Source organism: Talpa europaea, assembly GCF_964194135.1.
Source record: "Talpa europaea genome assembly, chromosome: 14".
NCBI lineage: Eukaryota > Metazoa > Chordata > Mammalia > Eulipotyphla > Talpidae > Talpa > Talpa europaea.
The window spans coordinates 12,107,633-12,122,686 of NC_140082.1; the positions used below are offsets into that span (position 1 = coordinate 12,107,633).

The following is a 15,054-nucleotide window of genomic DNA, read 5'->3' on the forward strand; positions in this document are numbered from 1 at the left end:
TGTGCTCGTCTGACTGTGTGGCTTTAGGTGCTGAGCCCAAACTCCATGATCCTCTGATAAGATTGTTGCTGCGGCCGGGATTTAGCTCTGATGGAAAGCAGCATAGGAGTGCTGGGTGTGCAGAAAATAGTCCCTGTGAGACATCACAGTAACTGACAGGAGAGCTGTCTGCCAAGGTGCTTGGGAATGGCTGTGGGGGCTGGGGAAGAAACCCCTGTGCATTCACTGATGAAGTGTCGCTCCCATTTTGCATCCTGGGAAATGAGTGACCCGGTGCTTTGTGCCAGGCTGATGCTGGCAGCTGTCTCACAGAGAAAGCCCTGAATTACCCCATGTGTTGGCACTGGACCCAACCACTGAGGGAGAGAAGTGCCAGGTGCCCTGCAGCACAGGTTAGTCATCACCAGCCCGGGTGAGCCTCAGAACTGGAGTCCACTACTAATCCCGGTGCCTTAGGTGCGACCCTGCCCCACACGCTGCTGCACGGGCGCTGCCTTGCCCTCCCTCCCTCCCCATCTGCGACAGGCATTGGCTCTGCCTCCTCACCTCTGGGTCTCCTCGAGGCTCCTCTGCTGTAGTCTCGCCCGATCGATGTTCTGAATAACCCCTTCTCTCTGTGACAGAAGCCCTATGCGGAGGGTTTCTGATATTTAATTATTACCTGGGATGTGGTTTCTGGCGCTGCCCAGAGTTCTGCTCTGTAGAACACGTCTTGGAAACGTGTCCCAGGGCAGACCAGGTCCTGTAGACCAGTGGGCTCTCTCTTATCTGCAGTGTTAACTTTTGCTCGGAGGAGGCCAGGAGAGCAGGGCCAGGCCCTGTACTCGAGTGCTGTCTTCTCCGTTAGCTTGCCTGGTCTCCATGGAGCCCGCTTGCAGGCCAGGTGCTCCATGAGTGCCCAGCAGGACAGGGCTCGCCACCTTCTGCACCTGAAAGTCTCGTGTTCTGTCTCTGGCCTGCATTCTTGTTTCTGGCTACTCAGGAAATCGGGAGAAGTATTACCACTCTGTGGTGTTAACCAGGATGAGTTTGAAATTCAAATTTTTGTAGTGAGTTGGGGAGAGAATGGAAGTCTTACTTTTTCTGAAAATAACAGAACTGATCAGAAGTTGAATCAGGAGGCTGTTCTGTTAAGAAAACTGGATTATTATTAGCTGTTACCTTGTGGGTGATAAGTGGAAGGAAAAAGCTACCTGTGTGGGGAAACCAGCCCCTCTGGTTAGTGCTGGCCTCTGAGAGGCCACTCCTGCAGGGAGCACGTTCCAGCAGACTGGCAGGTCTGGCCTGGTGCAGGGGCCCTGCTGCCTGTGCCCGCCCCCCCCCAGCCTGTCTTGCTTCTGTTGCTCTTTCTCGGAGACTCCTGGGAGAGCACCTCTCTTTCCCTGTGACGTCTTGGGTTAAGATGCCCTACCAGCTTCTCCAAAGACGAGCCTGGTTTATTTCATTCTGTTTTCTAAAGAGCAAACAGGAAGTAACAACTAAAAGTGGTTTGGGGCTCCAGTAGGTTGCCTCTCCTGTAGCCTCTCTTGGGGAGACGGCAGTTGTCAGGGGTGTGTAGTATTTCCTGAGGACACCCAGAGCTTTTGGGCCATCTGATTCCCAGACTGGGGCAGGGGTTAGGGGCCACCGGGGCTGACCATAGGCTGTGTCTAATGTACAGATTGGGTGAGTCTTGCCTTACTGTGTCCTGCCACCCCTGGTAGGCTCCCAGGATACTCTTTTCTCTGTAAAGTCACTTTCTTCTGGTGGCCTTCGTCACCATGACATCAGTGAGCTTTGGGGAATGGGCATAGTCTGTCCAAAAATCACAGCACAGACTCTTCGCCTCCTTGCATGGGGGTTGTGGTGCAGAGGGTGCCGCTGTGCCTGATGCAGGCGCCTCATCGTCAGATCACCATGTTACCCACATTCCACGTCATAGAACGTCCAAGCCACGAGAAGGGTCTGGTGGAGGTAGATTTACCCCTTGTGTTACAAAGGATCATGTAAAGTCATTGAAGTTGTGAAAGTCTATTTTTTCCCTGTAATTCTATTTTTCACAGAATATAAGGAACATCAATGACCTGATCTGTCCTCCCTCCTCTTTCCCTTTCACCTGAGATCCTCATTCCAGTTTGTATTATCTTTGTGTCTAAAGTAAACTAGGTGACTTATTTGTATAAAATGTTATTTTGCCACAAGAAATCATAATAAAAAGAAAGATTTTCACAGCACCTATGATCTTTCTTGTCTCCTGATTGGGCCCTGGAATTGCTGGGAGGGGCGGGAAGGAGGTGGGGGGTAGCTCTGGGTTTCTTTACCCAGCCAGTCTGAAAACAGTGTAATGACTATACACATGGGGGAATTGTACTGATTTTCAGATTTAGTGTTTTTGCTTTACTTCTTTCACTGGGGGACTTTGAGAATTAAAAATAGATAGGTGTGCTGTAACTAAAGTAAAATTCACCTGAAGAGTACAGTTTGATGTGTTTTGGCAAAAGTAGACAAGTCCTACTACCCCATCACAGCCATGATACAGGGCATGTCCATCACCCCAAAAAAGGTCCCTTGAGGTCGTTACATTTGTGGTCAGTTCCCTTCCTCCCTCTGCCCCAGCCCTGGGAACCAGCATCTAATTTATGCTTCTATTGGAAATGTTGCATACCTTTGAGATAAACCTCATCCATATTTAAGATCACAGACAACACAGTTTTAAAGTCCGTATAAGTGGCCTGGGGCACCGGAGTGATGGCTGACCTCTGCCCACAAACAACATGTATTTCCCTCCATTTTCCTGCTTATTCCCCCTTTTTCTCCACCTAGGGCTGGTGCCCATGGCAGGTGATGGAAAGATGAGGAAGAACTCAGAGTATTTGCTAACAACAGAAATCCATTCAGCTTTAAAGTACTGTGGCTTTAGAGGGTTTTTTAAAAAAAGTATTTCTTTTTTTCTTTTTAAATGATGACATTAAGGACTGCATCTTTTGGTTGATCTCCAGCAAGTAGAGCAAGGTCTTGGAAGAAGACAATTTTGGGTGTCGGGGCCAATGCTTGAGCATGCCAGGCTGAGTTATGGAGGGAGGAAGCAGCTGGGAGGGTGTGGCGGTGCCCCAGAGGCTGTGAAAGACAGAGCTAGTGACCCCTCCATGGCTTCTTGGGCAGGGCGAAGACATTCCAATGAGGAGGCTAAGTACCAAATACGTGGCATTAAGGGGCAGTGCCCCTGCTCCTGAAGGACTCTTGTGCCCCAAATTGGTGGGGGGGGGGCAGAGAGAGAGATGGGACTATAGTGGAACAGGGAAGTAGCATCCACCCCACCTTCACAATCTCTGAGGAAAAGAGATCTTCCCAGGCAATTAACTCCCTGAGCATATTGAGAATCGGAGCAAGACAAGCTCCTGTGCCCTGCTGAAGCTCACAGACTAGTGGGGCGCTCAGACACTAAGTGCCTCCAATAATAAAACGAAGATGGCATGGAGAGGGTGTGGAGTCAAACGCGGGCCTCCTGTGGTCAATGCAGGCCTCGGTGAGGGAGCAGGCGCAGACCCGCGGAGGGGACAGCAGTTGCAAAGGCCCTGAGGCAGGAATATGGAAAACTGCCTAGGCGGGCTGGAGCAGACAGCCAGGGAAGGGTGGGCTTGCGGCCGGGGAAGTCGCGGAGAAAGGTCACAAGGAGCATTCGAGGCCACGGGTTTGGGTTTTGGCGGAGGTGGGCCGCCGTGGGAGGCCTTCCAGAGACCGCAGGGGTTCGGGTGGGTTCACCTCCCGGGAGGTCGGCAGGCGAGGCTCGGGTGGAGCGGCTGGCCCCGCCCCCGGGGCGTGGCCTCTGGTGTGCGCCGCCCCCGGGCCTCGGGGCGTGGCCTCTGGTGCGCGCCGGCCCCGCCCCGCACTGTCCGGCCCCGCTCCGCACTGTCCGGCCCCGCCCCGCACTGTCCGGCCCCGCCCGGCACTGTCCGGCCCCGCCCCGCGCTGTCCGGCCCCGCCCCGCGCTGTCCGGCCCCGCCCCGCGCTGTCCGGCCCCGCCCCGCGCTGTCCGGCCCCGCCCCGCGCTGTCCGGCCCCGCCCCGCGCTGTCCGGCCCCGCCCCGCGCTGTCCGGCCCCGCCCCGCGCTGTCCGGCCCCGCCCCGCGCTGTCCGGCCCCGCGCGCCGCGGCCGAGGTCGCGGAGAAGCCCCGCGCCGCCGCCGTCGCCCATGGCCGCCGCGCTCCTCGCCCGGGCCTGGGGCCCCCTCCGCGGAGGTGAGTGCGCGCGGCCCTGCCCGGGGCCGCCTCGGGCCGACCAAGCGGACTCGGGCTCCGGCCGCCCCGGCCCCCGACGCGGCGGGCGGCGTCCACGGCGGGCGGGCCGCGACCTTTGCCCCAGTCCCGCGGCTCCTCGCGCCTGCGCGGCCCCTGCCCGCTTCCCCGGCGCGGCCCCGTCCCCCGCCCCCTGACCCCCGACCCCCGACCCCCGGCGCCCCGGCCCCGCGCCCGCCCCCGGCCCGACCCCCGCTGCCCCTCGTTCCGCGCCCGGGGGAGCTCGGGGCGCGCCTTCCGCGGGAGCCGGGCCTGGGGGATCCCGCGCCCGCGAGCGCTGACCGGGGCCGCGCTCAGCCCGCAGCCCGCGGCCGGGAGCAGCCCCCGGGCGGGTCGTGCTGCCGCGAGGGGGACCGCGGGCGGCCCCAGCAGCCATGTGGGTGGCTGCGGATAGCTTCATTGATTGCATCTTAACCCCTTATGCCACCAGGGAGGCCCTGGGTTTTTTGTTTATACTCTAATACTGTACAGGCTAATATACTAAAAAAAAAAAAAATACTGATTATTTTCAAGTCTGAAATTCTGATTTGCCTGAAATTCTGAAAGTCTGTCTCCCCCCGCTGCCATCTCTTATATCCCCTTCTTTTTCTCCCTCTCCCCATTCTCTCTGAATCCTCATGGAGTTTGATGCCTACTAGTCTGTTAAGTATTTCACATCGTGAAAGTGTCTGCTATCTAAATGTTTGGTATTTTTTTTTTGTCATTCTGACTTGCTTTGCTACGAATAATTCCCTCAAACTCCTTTCATTGTACTGAAAATGACTCTTTCATCTTTCTTTATGACTGAATAGTATTCCACAGTGTGGTTAGACCACATCTTTTGAGCCAGTCTTTTTTCTTTTTTTTTAAAAGATGTTAGGTGTTTAGTTCCCAAGCTAAACATCCTTTTAATTTAATTTAATTTAAATTTTTTAAAGATTATTTAGTTATACAAGAACCGGGGTACAGGCCAGATGCACGAGAGGGTGAGAGGATTCACCAGAGACAGAGCAGGGAACAGAACAGGCAGACTGACTGAAACACACTGCTCACGGGAGCAGCGGGCATGACAGGAGAGGTCTGCTGCGCCATGTGGGACCCTCGCTGGCCAGCCAGGATCGAACCAGTGCTGCAGAGGCTGTGGACAGCTTCACAGTGCTGCGCTTAACTGTCTGCGCCACCAGGGGAGGATCTGTTTTTTTTTTTTTTTTAAAGATTTATTTATTTATTTATACAAGCACTGGGTACAGTCAGAAGCACCAGAGGGTGAGAGAATTCACCAGAGCCAGAGCAGGGAGCAGAACAGGCAGGCAGATCTCCATCTGTCTGAGGGGAGCAGCGGCCGCGGCAGGAAAGGTCTGTGCACCATATGGGACCCTCGCCGGCGGCCAGGGTTGCCACCCAGCACTCAACTGCTGCGCCACTGGGGAGGCCCTGAGCCAGTTGATTTTTTGATGGACAGTGAAGTTACTTCCATGTCATCACTTCTGGAATTAGGAAATAGAGTGGCAGTAAACATTGCAGAGTGAATATTTTTTGCATTGGTGGTATCATGTTCTTTGGATACATGCCCAAGAGTAGAATTGTTGGGTCATATGCTATTTCCATCTTTAGCTTTTTTTTTTTTAAGATTTATTTTGTTTATGCATACAAGAACTGGGGTACAGGTCAGAGGTGTGTGTGTGTGTGTGTGTGTGGGAGGGTGAGAGGATTCACCAGAGATAGTGGGGAGCAGAACAGGTGGATCTACTGAAATACACTGCTGAGGGGAACAGTGGGGTGAGACAGGAGAGGTCTGCTGTGCCATGTGGGTCAGCTCCCTGGCTGGGGATCAAACTCATGCTGCAGCAGCTGGCGATAGCTTGACAGTGCTGAGACTTATCCCTTGTGCCACCAGGGAGGCCCATCCATCTTTAGTTTTTTAAGCTTAATCCAGATTGCTTTCCATAATGGCTGTACCAGTTTATATTCCCACCAGCAGTGTAACGGGGTTCATCTTTTCCATATCTTCAGCACATGTTGAGGGCACTTTGTAATGTGTGCCATTTTCTCTGGTGTGAGATGGCATTCACTGTGGTTTGAACCTACATCTCTTTCCTGGTAAGCAATGATGAACATTTTACCTCTGCTTCTTGCTGGCAGCCCTGCGCTCCCGGGACTGGTGTCAGTTCCATACTTTCTACCAGTCTGCGGAGCTGCCGGAGACCCACCAGATGCTGCGTCAGACATGCCGAGACTTTGCCGAGAAGGAGCTGGTTCCCATCGCGGCCCAGGTGGACAAGGAACACCGCTTCCCGGCAGCTCAGGTGAGAGCACTAACCCCGCCGCCCATGGTGGGGTCTGCTAGGCTCCTGGGGGAGGTGGCCATGGCGGCCAGGGGCATGGGACCCCAGTCAGGGGACACTGAGGCAGGTCCTGGCACCTAGAAGGTGCTCTAGAGGTGTCCCTATTCCAGCGTGCGGGACCCTGGGCCACCATAGCCAGGAGGTAACTTCCAGCGGGCCAGCGACAAGGGCGGCGGGTTGGTGTGCTTCCGTGTGCCAGGTGTTATGGAATAATAGTGTCAGCGCTTACGGCTGCAACACGCTCGGCACTGTTCTCAGCTCATCTGTGTCTCACAACAGTCTTATGAGGTGATGGTCCTTTTATTATTTTCCCTCTTGTGCAGGTGATGAAATGTAGTCTGATGAGCGGGCTAAATAATGTGCCCAAGGTCTTGGAACTAATGCGTTGCAGAGTAGGGCTTGAGCCCAGCTCCGCCTGGGATCCGGGCCCACACTCCCTCCCGGCCATTGTGTCCTTCCAGTTGTCAGTCCGTGAGACATGTTTAAGGTGCTCCCCTGCTTCCCCTGGCCTGGCAGTGTCTTCAGCACGTAGCATAAGTGCTCAGTAGATGTTTGTCAGCTTTTTCAGTCTGAGGAATTCCACAGATGTAGCTGCCATTTCCATGTCTTGTGGGCTCTGGGACCGCTGAGTGTTGTGTGTTCACAGGGTGGCGGCTGTGTGCCTGCACTGTGTGACCACCCAAGGAGCGCGAAGCCGAGTAGGCAAGTGGCATTCGAGGCATGAGAATTAATGGGGCAACTTTTAGGTTTTGAAGAGTTTTACATGCATCATTTGGTTTCATCGTAAAGACATTACCACCTCCAAATCCAGCCTCTATTTTGCTTCCTGGAATGCCTATGAGGATCCAGTGAGCTAATGTAGATCAAGTTCATCGTCCCTGGCACTTGAAAAGTGGTAGCTATTAATACAACTACTGTTATTTTCCTTCCAGTTGAGGAAATGGAAGCCCAGTGATTTTTTTCCCTCCAGGTTTTCTGGTTTGTGGAGCTAGAATTCACACCGCAGGTCTGACCATCCTCAAAACCCTTCTCCATCCACTGTCCACATGGCTGTCCCAGAAGCTCAGCCGGCGGCAAGGAAGCCCATTCCAGGCCCTCAGCGACCCGGCTGCCTGCTGTAACCACACACGCTGCTCTTGCTGTCCCCATCTGGCATCCCCTCCCCTCTCAGTGCAGCTGCCAGAGATGTGGGCAGACAGCCTGTGTGAGCAGAGGACAGGCTAAGCCATTAGGCCATTGAAAAGCAGGAGGCACTGCCCCTGGAGGGGTTGTCGAGATAAGACTGTGCCAGGGAGGTTGGGAGGGCCAAACAACAGACAGGGATTTATTTTTCTTTCTTAGCCCTGATTCCTTCAAACTATTGCTGATATTATAGATGTAGATTGGCTCTAGGCAAGAAAGCTGACAGTAGACCCCAACTTTTCACCACTCTGTTCTTAACTAACCCTCGGGCTGTGCAGTCTCCTGCTGGCTGTATGGGCTTGTGGGGGAGATAAGGACTGTGAGCTGCTCGGTGGTGGTAAGTGCTCCTCGCCTCCCACTCAGCTTGTGCCAGGCCCTGGGCTCAGCAGCTTATATACATGCCTCAGGTGGCCCTTGGACACTGACATAGCTACTGTTTGAGGGGGGCTGTAGAACTTACAATCACAGAGGTAAAGTTGATTATAGAAAAACGAGAAGACACTGCCAAATTCATATTAATTTTGCTGCTTTTCAAAGTTGAAATCATTTAAGAACATGGTTATAGGGATCAAATAGGGATTCAATAACCTTGGGCCCCCAAGGGTTAAGTTGTTTCTTCTCGAAGCTAGGTAGGTTCTAGAGTGGCCCCTGTTGCCAAGCAGGGGCTCGCTACCAAGGTGCATGGAGGGTGAGAGCCTGACGCCAGGTTTTTGAGACAAGAACATTTACAAATTAACTAAGGAAAGAAAGAAACGTTATTGCATTGCCTCCCCGATTAAGAAAGGGAATGAGGTTATATAGGATTTGGGGATCAGGATTGAGAACAAAGGAGTTAAATTTTATTGGGTAAGGAGTGGCCTAAGGGCAAAGAAATGTGAACTTGGGGGAAGTTTATTGGCAGTTCATGCCAGTTTCAGGGCAGTTCATACATGAAGAAGTACGAGAGGCTTTTCTTCAGCTTTGAATTTGTTGGTGGGGCTCTGGGGAGCCCTGTCCTCTGCCTTTGTGCCTCTCTGCCAGCTGGTCTGGACAGGGTTAGTAGCCTCCAGGCTGGGTCATCTGCAAATGAATTGCATCTGGTAATACAAACCTCAAAGAGAAAGTGAAATAACTTTCTTTTCTTGTGTGTTCTAGGGTCTGAAAGCAATTTAACCATTTACCCTTCGGTTATATCCCCATTTCTCTGGTGGAAAACACAGGCCAAGAGGCCAAGGGATTTGCCCTCAGAGGGGCAGAGCTGTGCAGCGTGCTAACGTGGTCACGATTCTGGAGTCATTGCTGGGTTTCCATGGCAACTACGCCACTTCCCTACCCTGGCCCAAGCAGTTGCTTCACCTCCATGAGCCCCACTCCCCCGACTGTGACAAGAGGGCGTCTCCCAGCATTATTCTCATGAGCTTTGGAGAGATGAAAGAGGATACAGAATGCTCTTAAATGGGGGAAGAAAGACTCAGTTTGGCATAGTGCAGGTACTTGATAATTATCCCCCATTGTTGTTATTCCAATCAGAAATCCCACACTCTTGGTGCTCATTCATTCAGTGCCTGAAAATACACGGTCTCGCTGTCGGTCAGGGAGAAAGACCTTAATCAGAACAATCACAGTAATAGGTGTGAAATTCCAGCTGCATAAGCAGGGCAGAGGGAGTCAGGGTGCACTGACAGCAGAGCGGAGCATGTGATTAAAGGATTTACCCAGTGAGGTCAGAGCTGGCAGCCGGGGAAGTGAGGCTTGAGCTGAGCGCCAAAGAGGAGGGGGAGATAATAGCTAGTTGATAAAGGGTATCTAGTGGCTAAAGGGTGTTGTTGACCAGAAGCAGCACGTGCAAAGGCCCTGGGGAGGGCAGGCGGGAATCGTGTGCAGCATGGTGCAGCCCTGCTTCTTCCCGCAGAGGCCCCTGGGGCTTCCTGCGCCTTCCTACTCACTGCTTGCGGCTGTGGCAGGGTGACTTGAGAGGTGATGGGGTTCTGCAGACCTCAGCTGAGGCTGGGTCTTCGGCGTTTGGACTTGGGGGTCATGGGGTCGGGGCCACATGACCTGAGTTTCTGCAGGCACTGGCTTGGGGCAGGAAGGTGTGGGGTGGAGAGGGGTGGGCATAGGCTCCCGGCTGCCCTGACTGTGACATCTTTCCCTGAGGCCAGGTGAAGAAAATGGGCGAGCTCGGGCTTCTGGCCATGGACGTCCCCACCGAGCTAGGCGGTGCCGGCCTCGATTACCTGGCCTACGCCATTGCCATGGAAGAGATCAGCCGGGGCTGTGCCTCTACCGGAGTCATCATGAGTGTCAACAATGTGAGTCCACCTCCCTGGCGCCCGGGACACGCAGTTGGGCTTGGCTCTCCAGCCACGGGTCCCGACGTCCCTGGACCCAGAAGCCAGGCCTCGGTTCCTAGCCCCTGAGCACCTCTGGACTTGGCCCTTTGGAGAACAGGCCTTGGGGTGGGTCGCCAGCAGCAGGGAGGCCCGGGCTTGAAGGCCTCCAACTGCTCCTCTGTCCCACCAGTCCCTCTACCTGGGTCCCATCCTGAAGTTTGGCACCAAAGAGCAGAAGGCACAGTGGATCACTCCTTTCACCAGCGGCGACAAAATTGGCTGCTTTGCCCTCAGTGAACCAGGTACCACAGTGGGATGGTGGCCCTGCCCGGTGCCCTCTGCTCAGAAGCCTTCTGGGCAGAGGTGGGAGCTGTAGCCTGTGCTGATTTCAGCGGCGCTTTGCTTCCCGAGGCTGGAGGCTGGGCTTTCTGGGAGAGCGGTCTTGAGCTCTGGAGCTAAGGGGCATGCAGTAGCCTCAGCTGAGCTGGGGGGGCGGACATTTGCTTTGGGGTCCCTTTAGCTTCTGCAGGGGAGCCCCCACGCCTCTCTCTCAGACCAGTCCCGGGAGCTGCTTGCTGGTGTAGCCCTGGAGCCCCGGCCACAGCGTCCTCGGGCTTGCTGGCCGGGGGGTGGAAGTGTCCTCTGCTGAGCTGGTGGCAGTACCCTGCGGGTGTTGGAGGGTGCTGGACTCTTGTGTGTGGGGCAGGGAATGGCAGCGACGCGGGAGCTGCCTCCACCACTGCGCGGGCAGAGGGCGACTCGTGGGTCCTGAATGGCACCAAAGCCTGGATCACCAACTCCTGGGAGGCCTCAGCCACCGTGGTCTTTGCCAGCACAGACAGAGCCTTGCAGAACAAGGTGGGGACACTGGAGAGGGTCACTGAGGTCTCCGCTGCGTCATTTCACAGGTTGTGGGGATCTTGCCCGTGGAGCTGTTCCTGCTCCGGGGCACCTTGGGGCTGTCCCTTTCCACCCCTGGCTGGCCTGCCATTGATTGGCACCTTCCCCGGAGGAGCCAACAGAGGGCATCGCCGCCCGGGACTCTGAGACAGGTGGTGGGTAGGGACTGGAGTGTGTCTGGCGTGTTTGGTAGGGTGTGGCTGAGGGCACACCTTCCTGTCCTTGGCGGCCTCTAAAATAGTCTTGGGCTCTTTCAGGGCATCAGTGCCTTCCTGGTTCCCATGCCAACGCCTGGGCTTACGCTGGGGAAGAAGGAAGACAAGCTGGGCATCCGGGCCTCATCCACGGCCAACCTCATCTTTGAGGACTGCCGCATCCCCAAGGACAATCTGCTGGGGGAGCCAGGGATGGGTTTCAAGATAGCCATGGTGAGCTGGGCAGTGGGGGCGGGCCCCGGGAGGAGGTCAGTGGATCCAGCTGGCCAGCCACTCACCCTGGTGCTCCCCACAGCAAACTCTGGACATGGGCCGCATTGGCATCGCCTCCCAGGCTCTGGGCATCGCCCAGGCTGCCCTTGATTGTGCTGTGACCTATGCTGAGAATCGCAGGGCCTTTGGGGCACCCCTCACCAAGCTCCAGAGCATCCAGGTAATGGGGTGGGGTCTCCAGATGAGCTTTCACTGCTCCCACGTCCTCCTCCCTCCTTTCTGTCCTTGGCGGCGGGAGGGGCAGCTGCTGACAGGTGGATGCGGCTGGGTTGTTGCAGTTCAAGCTGGCAGACATGGCCTTGGCCCTGGAGAGTGCCCGGCTGCTGACGTGGCGCGCCGCTGTCTTGAAGGACAAGAAGAAGCCGTTCATCAAGGTGCCTTCAGGGTGTGGTCTCCCCAGGCATGGTCTGGGTGGGGGCTCAGCTCTTTGGATTTGGAGTGTTTTGCTCCACGAGGAAGCACCCCCTGCTACGGAGCCTTGTACTGGGGTGCCCCCCTCAAGGTAAGGCTTCTGACTCCACCATCCCCTGTGATTAGGAGGCGGCAATGGCCAAGCTGGCTGCATCAGAGGCTGCAACTGCCATCAGCCACCAGGTGAGTGTCCCCGCTGCCTAGATGTGCTGCCTCGGCGAGACCCCAAGAATTGAGTAGAGTGAGGGTGCACTCTGCCCTCATCTTCCTGTGGGTGGCGTCTTCTCCTGTCTGAGCCCCGGCTTTCTACCTTAGGCCATCCAGATCCTCGGTGGCATGGGCTACGTGACGGAGATGCCAGCCGAGCGGCACTACCGTGACGCCCGCATCACCGAGATTTACGAAGGCACCAGTGAAATCCAGAGGCTGGTGATCGCTGGGCACCTGCTCAAGAGTTACCGGAGCTGACCTCCTCTGGGTGCCGGCCTGCACCCCATCTAGGAGCTGGGCTGGCAAGAGGATCGTGGGAAAGGGGACAGGAGCCTCGTGACCTTAACCCTGACTCCCAGTCAGAGACGGGGCGGACAGCGGAGGGCCATGCCGCCTCTGCCAGGACCACCCGCCCTTGGTCGCCTGGTCTGGACTGGCTGGAAGGGTCGCTCTGTGCGCTCACCTCTTCCCGCCTGGACCAGTGCCTGGGAGGAGGCTCAGGGAGGGGCTGTCCTCTGTGCCAGGGACACGGTCTTCTGCTCAGTCCTTGATGTGGCTCCCTTTCCACGACTGTGCCTTATTTCCTTCATCAGCTTGGAGGCCGGGCCGGGCTAAGTGGTCAGGTGGGGGCTCCCCAGTTCTGTTCTTTTGGGCCCTGAGGTCAGGGGTCAAAGGAATGGGTGGGGCCAGAAGGGCCAGGCCCTAAAGTAGTGGCAGTTTTCAGCCCCAGGGGACCCTAGTATTGGGAAGGCTGTGGGCCTTTGTCTTTCTGGGAGCTTCCTGAACCTTATCTTTGTCCAGTACAATTTTAGCAGGTGGTCCGATGGGGCGGAACTGCCTGTAATAAAGAATACCTGTGTCCTGAGCGGCCTACTCTCTGCCTGCCGGGTGCTGCTGTGGGGGAGGGAAGCCGATCCAGAGCCGGAGGCAGTGAGCAGGCAGGGCTGGCAGGTTGGGCCTACAAGCAGGAGGGAGGAGGTGGATGGGCTGGGGGAAGGGAAAGGTGGGAGCAGAGGTAAGTGGTTCTAGATGCCCATTTTGCTTGCTTTTTGAATGCTGACTGGGCCAACAGGGGGTCTGCCAGAGAGAGGGTCCCAGAGTAGCTTTGGGTCAAGGTCCCAGCCCAGGCCTTTGACCCCTTGGAACCAGGAGCGAAGCAGCAGGAAGAGAAGCCTGGCAAAGGCACTGCAGGGGTGGTGGGTACAGCCTCCGCAGAGCAGGAAGGGCAGAGCAGCTGGCCTGTCTTACTTAGTTTTGAGTTTTCCGAAGGGAAGGGAGGGAGACGTGACCCATTTGGAGCCACTCCAAGTGGGCGTCGGGCGACGTGGGCCATGGCCCGTGTGGCGTCGCCTCTCTGCCCCACCAAGGAAGCAGCGGGGGGGATTGGCCTGCTCTGGCTTGTGGGGGTGGGGTGGGGTGTGTAGGCTGAGGCCCAGGGCAGCTCGTGGCCAGAGCCAAGGCTCCCACACGAGGGCCCAATTTGGTGGTTGGGGCACACGTGCTGCTGCTCATGGCGCTTCTGTTGGAGCCGCACCTGGTGTGGGGGGAGGGCAGAGGTGTGTCCCTCGGGCGCCTGCGCGTAGTGAGGCTAATCCCATGCACCTGGTACCTGCGAGGAAGCTGCTTCCTGTGCACCTAGCGTTTGGGGTCTGACGGAGACCTCTGCTTTTCTCCTGCTCCAGGTAAGCCCTGGAAGGTCTTGCCTCCTACCTCTCGCCTTCTGTGACTCCTGGAATTGCCAAGGCCTAGCCTGGGCTCAGGCGCAAGCTGAGGGAGGGGGAGCGGGGTAGGAGTCAAGGCTTTGACCCCTGCACGGCCAAGTTTGTTTTGAGTTCTGCTGCCTCCCCCCACCTGGGAGGCAGATCAAGGTCCTCCTGCTCCACCGAGTTGCTGACCCCTGACCCAAAAAGTGGGAAGGGGGTGTTGAGCGGCCACAGGCCCTCTCTAGCGAGGTAGTCGGGCTCCTGGCCAGGGTGAGCACAGGTGGTGGTGGGGGAGGGAGTTGAAGTGGGTTTTTTTGGCTTTTGGGGGGTCTTGTGGAGGGTGAGGGGCTTCAAATTCTGAGGGAAGAGAGCCCAAGTGGCCCGCTCCCAGGCCGGGACAGCCTTGAGCCAGGCCCAGAGGGCTGCAGGCCCACCTGCTCTTCCTGCTGGAAAGCGTCCAGGCCTCAAGGGCCAATGCCTGTCAACTAGAGCTGCTCTGCCTGCACCAGGGCAAAGGGCAGGCGGTGGAGTCAGCCCAGGCCAAGATGCTGGCTGTCTTCCCTGGTTCTGCACCAGGCGAGAGCCTCGCAGCCCCAGGCCATGCAGTCCTGCACTGCATGGATGAAGGGCCTGGGCCCCGATCCAAGGCCCGTCTGCTCCAGTGTTGGCCTCACTGGGAGTCCACCCTGCGGGCCCACGGGGCACAAACCCTGGGCTTTGACCTGGAGCAGGCCTGTTAGCGGACCCTCCTCTGACCGGCAACTATTCGCTGAATTGGACCCTTGGGTGCATTTGAAGCTGAACTCTGTGCTAGTGGTTTGCAGATTTCACATCCTTTGTGTCTGAATACCCCAGGGTGTATTACCTAAGGGCCTAAGGACCGTGGCTTAAGTGGCTTAACTTGCAACAGGAGTGTCACCAGAGCGGGGGAAGGCCAGGAGGCAGTGACCTCTCTGCCTACGGGCCTTTTGGCCAGCTGGTGGTCTCAGGGCAACTTGGGCCGGGGCCTGGGGTCCTGCCTTACATTTCTAGCGAGACTCATCATCACTGGGGCAGTTGCTCAGGTCGAAGTGGTTTTCCAGGACATGGTACTTCTTTTTTATTTTATTTTTTTAAGATTTATTTATTTATTTATACAAGCACTGGGTACAGTCAGAAGCGCGGGAGGGTGAGAGAATTCACCAGAGCCAGAGTGGGGAACAGAACAGGCAGACTGATGAAATACACTGCTGAGGGGAGCAGCGAGCGGCA

General features: G+C 56.3%; 1 protein-coding gene across 1 annotated transcript; it reads left to right on the forward strand.

The window, feature by feature from the left end:
* Positions 1-4,170: 4,170 nt before the first annotated feature.
* Positions 4,171-12,358, forward strand: ACADS (acyl-CoA dehydrogenase short chain; the record flags this gene model as incomplete). Its single annotated transcript, XM_084254443.1, has 10 exons — positions 4,171-4,216; positions 6,395-6,558; positions 9,921-10,070; positions 10,282-10,393; positions 10,798-10,949; positions 11,249-11,419; positions 11,502-11,639; positions 11,758-11,853; positions 12,017-12,073; positions 12,206-12,358. The coding sequence occupies 10 exons, from the start codon at positions 4,171-4,173 to the stop codon at positions 12,356-12,358; spliced, it is 1,239 nt and encodes a 412-aa protein (XP_084110569.1).
* Between the last annotated feature and the right edge of the window lie 2,696 nt (positions 12,359-15,054).